Source organism: Maylandia zebra, linkage group LG17 (genome assembly GCF_041146795.1).
Source record: "Maylandia zebra isolate NMK-2024a linkage group LG17, Mzebra_GT3a, whole genome shotgun sequence".
In the NCBI taxonomy this organism is placed as follows: Eukaryota; Metazoa; Chordata; class Actinopteri; order Cichliformes; family Cichlidae; genus Maylandia; species Maylandia zebra.
Window position 1 is genome coordinate 26960420 of NC_135183.1, and position 11121 is coordinate 26971540.

Below are 11121 nucleotides of genomic sequence, written 5' to 3' on the forward strand. Positions count from 1 at the left end.
TCGTCATCTCAGGTTAATTTTAAATCTGACTAATTTTTGTGTGTATTGCGTGAGTGTATAAAAAAAACTCATGCCCATGAGATGGAAAGAGGAATTACACTTTATTCATTCCGTTTGCAGTGGAGGGCTATAAATACATATAAAATCTGACCTAGGGCCATGATTGGCCCCTGGACGTGGTGGACACGCCAGGTCTGTGGGAACCCAAGCAATTACAGCTAATTATCTTTCAAGTCCACTCTAAGTGCATCACATTTCTGCTAAAACAACATGAAATGTTTGGACGACCTACTCACACGTGCTTGGTGTTCTGTCCGATTTGGGAAATCTCCTGTTAATTCCCACCTGTAGGTCTGGGAGGCGGCGGCTGTGAGCAGGGCTGAAGTGGAGCCAAGTCTGCAGTTCAGAAGAAATGAATATCATACACAATCATACAGAGGTTTTGCTTTCCTTACTGACATCTCGGTGGATTAAAGTCTTTATTTTCACTCAGCTAGCTGCAGACTTTGCAGTCTGACTGCAGGAAAAAAAAAAGTCTTACACTCCAGTGTTGGATGCAAATTTTGGACGCCTGCGCACCTTCTTATAAGAGCCTGTAAAGGTGTGGAACTCGGTCATGTCTACAAAATGAACCAAATAAATAAATAAATAAAAATATCACTGTATAAAAGTAAAAGCAAGAACACATCACTGTAAATGGCACATACTTGAGAAATCGATCACGTAGCCTGAAAATGCAAAGGTTCCCTGAGGGTTCAGGGTGAACTGTCGTTCAACTTCTCTGCTGCTGACTGATGGCGACAACATGCTTAAACCCTGAAGAGGAGGATGACATGGAACACTCAAGGGATCAAACCTTCATGTAAAACTCAATGTGAGTTTATTTAGAATTTTTTTTCTCACCTGGGATCCATATTCACGCCACACTTGACCATCTCTGAAGTACCAGCCTATGTCCTCCATCTGCCCCTGAGGAAAGAAGTTTAGTCTCCGCACCTTCATTCCTGGGTCATTCGTCTGTAACCTATCAAAATCTATGAGCACCTTCCTGTTGAAAGACAACACAAAATCCAGTCGTCTGTGTGAAGCTTGTTAATGTTCTAAACAACATGGGTGGGAGTAGTTTATATTTGACATGATGTTCTGTGACCTCCCCACCTTTCCCTTTCCCTACATCATATAACAAAGGGGAAACGGAGGAGCTAAGGTGGGCGGGTCCAATGCAGCTTGCATACTAGATACATGGACGAGGAAGTGTATGTTCCAGTAATGTGGGCTGTCACTGAGATCAGCTGATCTGTTGATTTTATGGCTTTACTGAACTCTATAACACTGTTATGAAGGTTGTTCCACCCCCCAGTAAAAAGTTCCATATAAATACTTAAAGGTCCTTTTCTGACCAATGACATGCTCACTTTCAGTTTTGTAAAGTTGCTGATACTATCAGATATGCTCACAACACACTGACCCATGGCGTGTATTGATACTGATTCCCTTGGCTCCTGGTTGGCAGTAGTGTGCCTCTATCACATGGTCATTTTCAATTTTCAGCCACTGATGGCCAACTGACAGCTGCCACTCATAATTCTTCCTGTTGACTGTGAAACACAAGCAAAGATCATGTTATCGTACACACTCCACTTATTAATATGTGTTTTTGAGCAAATCTGCACAAAGGCTATGGCTTCGTGTGTAGTGTATTTATTTTTTATGGTTAGTTGTTATTTTAGGCCATATTGTTCTTTTTAAGTAGCTGCTGTTGGCACAGTCAGATGAGATAGAAAAATCAATGGTCCTTAAGTCAAAGGACTAAAAGGCAATCCTATGTAAATGAATGTATGCATGTAAATGTGTCATACAGACCTACAGTTTCCTGCCAATAGACCTTTGCTCCTTCATTAATCTAGAATAACAATAAATAAACATATTGTGGTCAAAACCTTTTTATCCCCTTTTCCCCCACTGCTTAGACTGATACAGCACTCTTACTGTCAACTCAGAAAAACCACCTGTGAAAACAAAAAAGAAGAAAATCACCTCTCTCTGCATTGTTGATTAAAATGTAATTAGATAACTTTGTTAAACGCCGGTTTACTTACTTATGATCGAAGACAGACCTAAACGTGCCATTCCACACAAACAACTGCTTTCACTTTCTGCTGGTGGGCTAAAGTTCATCCAGTGTGTGGACTAGGGTTTGGTTGGTCCATATGATTCAGAGAAGATAAAATTTCCCTCAATTGCCTATGAGGAAGACGTACTAATGCTGTTATCGCTGTCTTAGTTTCCTGCAATTACCCTTTAGAGAGCCTTGTATGTGCCAGTCTAGAATGGAGAGAGGGCAAGACTCTGTTTGAGTACTTGTGAATAAAACAAAAACACACAAAACCAGAAATTTTTAGGGCATTTCTTTATTAAAGTGCAGAATTGAGTATCCTTGTAATAGAAATCGAATGAAATAAATAAAATAAAATAAAAACCTCCCACAGTACAATAAAATAAGTCAATGGTAAGGTTCATCACATTGTAGATGTATTCTTTTTGTCAACATAAGTTTACAGATGAACAGAAATCATTTTTGTTTCATTTACACAGCAACAGCCTTCTGCAGATGCTTTATATTCTAACATTGCAATACACTACAACAGGGGTCTCAAACTTAAGCTGTGGGCCACTGTTGGCACTGTCATCTCATCGGAGGGCCACTCTAAAAGAAACACACAAGAAAACACCCACAAATATTTCCAAAAGAGTGTTTTTTTTTTTTTTTTTAAATTTCAAGTATTGTATAAGACAAAACTGCAAACGTGAATGCAGTTTTTCCCCGCAAATCCTCTCTAACAAAAAAAGTAACTTCAAGATCTATATACGGGCTGTAAGTAGGGGTGGCCGCAAGTTTCACACCCCTGCACTATCATTTACATAATTTATATTAGGATATATTATTACTACGCTAATGCACAAAGGCTGTATTCTATGTTGGTTTTCTGGTCTTTCCTGCTTCCTTAAATTGATATGTTCCTGCAAATATGTAAACAGCTAATGAGCCATCCCTATAAACACCAAAAACAAATATGGAATATAAAATATTTGAGGAAAAGTTATTACAGAATGCTATGTGACATAAGCATTTTTGTAATGACCTTTGTCACGCTGATTCCTCAGATGATGATTGTTGCTAACAGTTTGAATGAGTTATCTTTTATTACACTACCTTTTTTTGTATAAAACGCTACTAATGGGAGTCTTAATTGTTCAACTGAATCTTTGTGTTCTGTTAATTTCCCTATTTTTTCCATGCAAGATTAAAAATGTCTTCAAGTAGACGTTTGTTATACTTAGATCAACATGTGGGATGCATCCTAGCAGAAGCTCAAAGGAGAAACTGAAAGCTTATTCTTCCACAAGATTATTTGTACACAGCTGCTGTCCTGCATGTGTAATACGGCTTTGTTTTATGTGTCACAGTGCTGGTCTCTTAGGTTGAAGATCTGTACATATACACATCTGTACACCATATATGGTGGTTATTTCTTTGATGACTTTAAAACACGAATTTAGATTTTGGAATGTAAATGTAAGGAACCTCAATTAAGGAAAGTAAACACAAGCAAAGTGCACTGATTAAAAGGCACTTTTAATAAATTCTTAAAAACATGCATGCTAAGGACAAAGGATAAAAAGGGAAAACTTTTAAAAATTCCAGTCATTACAACAACTTGTGAATATTTGAAGATTTACTAAAGCATGTTGCATTTTATGAAACCATAGTCAAGTTAACAAAAGGCTTAAAGTAAACTGAATTTTTTTTTTCCTCCCACTGATTTCTTTGTAAACGATTCCACTTATTTAAATATGGAATAATCTGCTAAAACCAGCCCTAAACCCAGAAATGTGGAAAACTGATAAAGGAAATACATTTTACTGCTTAACACTAAACGTAGTGTCATCTTAAATGTGGAAAAATAAAATTTATAACGCTTGCATTAAAAACAACATGTCTTCAGAGGGGACAAAGTAAATGTCTATCAGTTGTGTTAAGTTAAAGGCAGGAGGCAGTTTCTGACAGGAGAGCCAACCTGAGGTGGGCAGTGACACAACTGGTAGGATCATCATTAAGTTGACCCCCGACCTACAAATCTGTTGTCCGCTCAGTCACTGATTAAGTCTTCTCACCGTTCTGGTTGTGCCCGTGCTCAGGTTTCTCTGAGTCATGGCTATAAAAGACAAAAAGTGCATTTATTCACAACTTCAATTATACAAATCTTTGAATATGGCTTTTAACTTTAAAGGTTTCTGATTATGTTTGCTGCTTACCTGAGAAGCTTAACTCATAGCTGAAGTTCCTGGTGGAAAATGTCATAGTTCCTGATTGGTTTAGTTTGTACTGGAACTCAATCTCCTGACTGGATGTGCTGCATATTCCCTGAATAACACAGAGCAACAACACATCAGAGAAAACACAGTCAGGCAATGTTGTTAAATTCTGGTTAGGTCACCCAATACTTTGCTCAAATTACCATAATTCCATGTTAAAGTATGTAAACTGTGCGAGGGATTGTTTGTGTTTCAGTTTGGAATTAACCCCAAAACCTACAACATCTCAACAGAAATATTATAGATGAATAACCATAATTATATTATATTATATTATACATATATACAGTCAGACAACTTGGGAGGGGGAGGCAGCAGAGATGGAGTGCTGACCTCAGCTGAAGATATTGTGGGGTAGTGGAAGGAGTAGTTTGAAATTTTCCTGAATCCCACTGTTGGCCTTTTGTAAAGTAACAAGACTATGGGGACCAGGATGAGAACTCACTATGGTTCATGCCACTGGGGCTCTGCTCACTGAGGCACATGAAGCTTCTAAGGGACGAGGCCCCAGGTTTCTCAAAAAGCTCGGGATGTTATGGAGCTCTCTTGGTTGACACACTTCCCAATTCCTTACTGGCAGACTGGAGTGGTAGTTTCCCTCTACCCGAAAAAGACACCAAGGAATTTTAAGGTATGTGGGAATTTGCCCAGCAACTCTAGATGTGTTTTGTGGATCTAAAAAGGGCATTTTTGACAGTGCTTTAGGAGTATAGAGTATTGTGGTACAACCACAATGAGAGCTTGGTTCATATTGCCCACACTAACACAATCTCATTCCCAGAGGAAGCTTGACCGTGCCAGAGCTGTCCTTAGTCATTGATTCTGTTTTTCATGAACAGAATTTCTGGGCACAGCCAATAGTTCAGTGGTCACAGGTTCTTATCTCTTTATTTATTTGCAGATGACATGGTTTCATTGGGTTGATAAAACCATGACTTCCAGCTCGTACCGAGATGGTTTGTAGCAGAGTGTGAAGTAGCCGGAATGATAATTAGCATCTCCAACTTCAAGGCCATGACTTTCAGGCAGAGGAGGAGGCGAGGAGTGGTAGGTCTGAGCATCTGTCCCCATGACCCAGACCTGGCAGAAGATTGATGGACGGCTGGACAGATTGATGGAATGCACTAAATGTACTCTATAGGATTTTCTAGAGCACAGTCTACACATGAATAAAAAGAAAGTTGTGGCTTACTTTGGAATAATCTTTCCATGATCCATCCATATCTAGGAACTGCCATTGTGCCTGAGGGCCTGAACTAAAAAAACAAAAAAACAAAAGATTTGAAATTCATTCATTCACAGCATATACATCTTTATGTGCATATCTGGTGTGTTTGAGGCAAAACAATCTTAACATTAGTCAATCTTTTAGTGTTAACATCAGTAAATGTCCTCAAAATATAATATTTAACCTAATTCATGTTATTAATTAGCACAAAATAAGAGATGTGGTCACTGTGTGGCCAAATGTTTCTCCTTACCTGATGTTCTGCTGAACACCATATATAGGAGTCCTTCTAACTGATCTTCTTGTCCCTAAATTGTTGTTGACTTGGTACATACCTATGATAAATTAATGAAGATAATGTCTCAGTGGCCATATAATTTGCTTAAAAAAAAAAAAAAGAAAAAAAAAAAAGCATGAATTGTTCGGCTTAACAGAAGAGCAGTTCTGAAGTGTGTACAATACCTGAAAAGTCCAGTGTGTATGAATATCTGTTAATCTTGAAGTTCAGTGTGCCCTGTTTGTTCAGCTGGTACTGTCTCTCAATAGCAGCGCTGTCAAATGAACATATCTGCACACAGCACATATAGAAAGCAGTTATTGGTGCTACAAGCTACTGGGGTGTACTTAGTTTTTCAAGAGGACTCCATAGAATCCTGTGGAAACTTTTCCTTTCCTTTAATGAGAGGTCAGAGGTCAGATGTGACATGATACTTGAAATCTTACAGCCCTTTCTATATGTTGACAGTACACTTGTAAGAATCATAGGTTCAGAGTTACAAGGCTTTCTGTCAATTTTCGACCAATAAATCATTAATCTGACCTTGAAAAGCTCTTTCGATGTAATCCAAATTTTTATGGATTGCTAACATGACCCCACTCTACACTCCTACAAAGTTTTATCAGAATTCATTAAAACTTCTCAAGCTGTTTACAGACATCCGTACACGTGCCATGCAAGCATAACCTCCTTTGCCGAGGTAAGGGCAGTTCTTGATGTATCTTTGATGCTACTATGCAGCTTAGTGCAAGTCTTTAAAATTTTTCCATGCAGTTTTTGGATGACCTACTTACATGTGCTTGGTATTCTGTCCATTGCTCTCTGACTCCCATGAATTCCCACCTGTAGCCCACAGAACCGGTCTGCGAGGAGGAAGCTGCAGGCAAGTCTGAGGTCAAGCCAACTCTGCAGAGACAAGAAGTGATTATCATTCATGTTCTTTTCCCGTGACATCCGTTAGCCTTCTTCAGAGAAACTTTTTATTTATTCTCTGGGGAGTTTTGATACTTTTCTTACTGACATCTCTGTAGACTAAGTTTGCTCAGTGTACAAAGACTGTCTAAACTACAGGAATAAAAGAAAAAAGTCTTACGCTCCAGTGTTGGAGGATAATTTTGGACGCCTGCGCAGCTTCCTTTGTAAGCCTGTGATGAGGTTTCTCTGCGTCATGGCTACAAAGTGAAATGAAAACACATTTCCATAGCTGTATAAAAGAGCAAGCTCACAATAATATATCACTATAAACACCACATACTGGAGAAATCGATCAAGTAGGGTGTACGGCCCACTGTAAATCTGAAGGTTCCCTGAGGGTTCGTGGTGAACTGCTGTTCAACTTGTCTACTGCTGACTGATGATGACATGGTGTTGGAACCCTGAAGAGGAAGATGACAAGGAATACTCAAAGAAAGCCTTCAAGTGAATTTAAGGAGTTAATTCCTGCAATTTTCCTCACCTGTGTTCCATATTCACACCACAGCTGGTCATCTCTGAAGTACCAGCCTATGTCTTCCGCCTGCCCCCGAGGAAGGAAGCTTAGTCTCTGCACCTTTATACCTGGATTATTAGCCTGTAACGTATCAAAATCTATGAACACCACCCTGTGGAAACATAAAAGATTAAAATGAAAAGTATACTTCTCTGAATGTGCTCCTTTTAAAAAAAGATTATTGATGCAATAATTTATTTTCCATTGTCCTGACACAAAATCTGTATCTGTATCAATACTTATTGTTGATAAAATAATATTTTTTCTATAGACAGGACCTCTGTGGTCAAACGTTTATATTTAACATGATGGCCTTGCATGGCGTGAGGAGGGGTTCAAAAGTGGCTTGCATATGTGCAGGCTAAAGCTAAAGAATGCATAGAAGAACTGATGTCTTCCAGTGATGTTAGGTGATGTTGTGTTTGATCAGCTGATCCATTTCATTTTATGGCTCAACTTGACTGAACCCTTTATCTTGTAAGCGTACAGGATTTACAGGACTGTTCTACCTACAGTAAAAAGTTAATTTATAATAGCCCAAAAACTGAGTTTCGGTTTACCTTTGTAAAATTTCAAATGGCATCTGACACATTTCCATTTCCCTTCCCTGACCAACTCTCACTTCGTTAAAGTTGCTGATACTATCAGATATAATCACAACATACTGACCCATGGCTTGTATTGATACTGATTCCCTTGGCTCCTGGTTGGCAGTAGTGGGTCTCAATCACATGGTCATTTTCAATTTTCAGCCACTGATGGCCAACTGACAGCTGCCACTCATAATACTTCCCATTGACTGTTGAAATAAAGATATGTTAGACAGAATGCAGTGATCTCATAAACCAATATCTTACTCACAATACATCAAGTGTTTAAAAAGAGAATATGTACTGTTTTAAGAGCAATATTAGCTTATTTTGAATTTGAAGACACCAACAAATTTCAAACATTTCAAATGAGGGCAACAAAAGGAAAATTAAGTAGTACTAAAAAGAAAAAAAAACTGCTGGAGGAACATTTTGCAATTAATTAGTTTAAATGGCAACATGTCAGTGACATGAATCTAGAGAAATCAAGTCTGAAATCAGTGTGGGATGCTAAGATGATTCTTAGGCTGAGGCAAAGTGGAGAACTGTTATGTGATCGAACTAGTCAAAATTTAAAATTCTTTCTAGAAAACATCAGCCTAAAAAACAAATTGACGGTCTGGGTTGTTATCAGCACTCAGCTCGTTGTTTACAGACTGTTGTTAAAGGAAGAGGAGATGCCACCCAGCGGGGAGCATGGCCTTATCCCAACTTTTGAGATGTATTAGTGCCATTAAATTCAAAACTAGACATTTTTTGTTCTTAAAATGCTACATGTTCTCATTTTACTGTCTTCTGTGTTCTAAACTATGGCCTTATAATGATAGAGGCAGTATAGCAGGAAGTTAAACTGTCACGTCAAACAGACCTGGGGTGTTCTGGGGAATCTGCTCCTCCTCATTATTGTCCTGGAAGCAATTAATAGAAATGATGCCATGAACACAAGCTCGCCTGTTTTTTTTTCCAGACCCTGTCAAACCCCTCCACATAGCACACACACACTTACCCTCATCTCATAATAAAAATCCACTGTGACAGAATGAAAGCAGAAAAAACACAATCAGTCAGTCTTAAAAAGCCACTTCCAGATTAAAACTTGAAAAAATAGTTTCGTTAAATCGCTGTATTTACTTGCGATCGAGGACCGAAGCCGGCGGATAGTTTCACTGAAACGATGGCTTACACTTTCGTTTCTGGGCTTCAGCTAATGCAATTTAGCGCGTACCGGTACATAGGTGGAGCTAAAGTACCGATAATGACGCTCCCCTAAGGCGGTCTCTGGAGAGTGTACACTACAGCTGATTCCAGTGCTTTGGTTTCTTTTCACAGCGACAAAAATTAAAGCACAGTGAAGCCATCAGATGACTGTAGAGTTGCTCTTTCATGGTATTAAAGGAACAGTTCACCGCAAAATTACCCTTTTGTACTTCCCTGTGGCCTACAATGTTATGAGGAAGAGTAGACAACGCTGATATTTGGTGTGAACAAAACTACCTGCAACTTAATGTGGCAAAGTTTAAGGAACAGGAACTTTAAAATATTCCTATTGCTTTACAAAGTTAAGACATGAGAAAGTTACATGTTACCAAAAAGGCTCTGCACTGGTTGTTGAAATTCAGAAGGACTGAGTTCTTTGACTCTTTCATATTGTGATGCTGTTTAATTAACATGACTGTTATGAAACAGCGCCTCTCCAGCCAGTTGCTATTTACCTTGCTAATCAATTAACTGTGCATGAGACTTCGTTGTTTCCCTTCCTTACTCTGTCAGCCCACTGCTGCCCATCTCTTCTCTCACTAACACCTACCTGTAAACAACACCCCACCCTCTGAGTTTTGCCCCCTCCCTTATTTTGTCAATGGCTTAGAGTTGTCTTACCTTCACAGACAAAATCTGTAAGTGTGTCTTAATTATGTGTGAGTGCCGTCATATGTAACATTCCCCATTTATATGTCACACCCCCCCGCTGTCAGTTCCCAAAGGCTGATTCTGTTCATCTGGACGTTGCGTTTTCAGTGGGTGAAACGTTTCGTCATGCATCGGAGCGACTTCTTCAGTCTCAGCTGACTGCAGGTTTCCCCAACCTTATAAATTGGTACATTTGCACAATGACTGAAACTAGCACCATTGAAGGGACAATGGGCTGTGAGGTCAGTTCCTATTCTGTACACTTATATAGGTGTTCTGTTAAAAGTTATTCATAAATTATGACGAAAGTTACTCATTTACCACTCGTCTCTTGATCATATCGATAATTAATCTCTTGTTTTGTTTTTGTACAGTTGGCCATAATGCTTTAATTTAGACACTGCTGGTGTAACTTTGCTTGACATACTATCCCGAGTGTGTTTGTGGTAGCATTAGTTACATCCATTACATCCATGCATATGTTTTTAAAGCAAATACTACTAACCATCAGGTCATTTGAATTTTCTTCTATTCACAGGTAAATTTCTAATAAATTATGTTTGGTTACGTTGCTTTGGTTATACTTACCATTTTTGTCCATTTGTTGAGGTTCTGTATGTGTGGGAGGGGCCACCCCAGTACTTCCTACTTATATAGCGTCATGATGTCATTGATTGCATCACAGGGTGCAACCAAATGCAGGGTTTTTCATTGTGTATAGCATTGTTTATTTTCCTTAAAGTAACATTTTGAGTTGTATTGTATGCAGTGTTTTACTTTTCAAACCATTTAGCTGTGTAAATGAGTTTGTCAGTTAGATGCATAATCTTATTCCTGTTTTTTGTTTAGATCATATTGTTTGGTCTAACCTATTTTTCAGTGGTAGAGAGTAATGAGATTCAGGTGTATGTAAAGTCCTGTATAAAGCAAGTGAGGTTTTGCCTACCGAGGTGTTTTTAAAAATGGTATAATGGAGATGTCAGAAATAAAGTACAATTAAAAGAAATTGATGCTGATGCTGTCTACTTATCACCTTCCTCGCCACTTGGTCTACACTACCCCAAAGAAATATTTATATTCATTTACATTTCTGACTAATTTAGTGTTGACTCAACATGAATCCAAATTTTATTATAATTAGAAAATAAGACATTTCTAGTTCCCATCAAACTCTTAAGCCACGATCGCCCTCTGTAAATGTAAATGTAAGCAAGCTGTTGAAAAAATATTTGTTTAGAACTGGTCATTGAGG

At 38.5% G+C, this 11121-nt stretch overlaps 1 protein-coding gene across 3 annotated transcripts; it reads right to left on the reverse strand.

The window, feature by feature from the left end:
* Positions 1-3616: 3616 nt before the first annotated feature.
* si:ch211-244b2.3 (uncharacterized) lies at positions 3617-10494 on the reverse strand. 3 transcript variants are annotated; one of them, XM_012918352.3, is made up of 13 exons: positions 10458-10478; positions 8968-8990; positions 8830-8869; positions 8041-8170; positions 7339-7483; positions 7138-7258; positions 6976-7054; positions 6677-6788; positions 6068-6173; positions 5859-5940; positions 5570-5633; positions 4318-4426; positions 3617-4217 (listed from the first exon to the last, which is right to left on the reverse strand). In XM_012918352.3, exons 1-13 carry the CDS (start codon positions 10468-10470, stop codon positions 4156-4158), a joined length of 1086 nt encoding a protein of 361 aa, XP_012773806.3. In that variant the 5' UTR covers positions 10471-10478; the 3' UTR covers positions 3617-4155. The 3 variants fall into 3 exon arrangements, with proteins under 3 accessions (XP_012773806.3, XP_024661453.2, XP_024661454.2); XM_024805685.2 differs by lacking the exon at positions 10458-10478 and adding an exon at positions 9093-9108; XM_024805686.2 differs by lacking the exon at positions 8968-8990 and having other exon boundaries at positions 10458-10494.
* Positions 10495-11121: the final 627 nt, after the last annotated feature.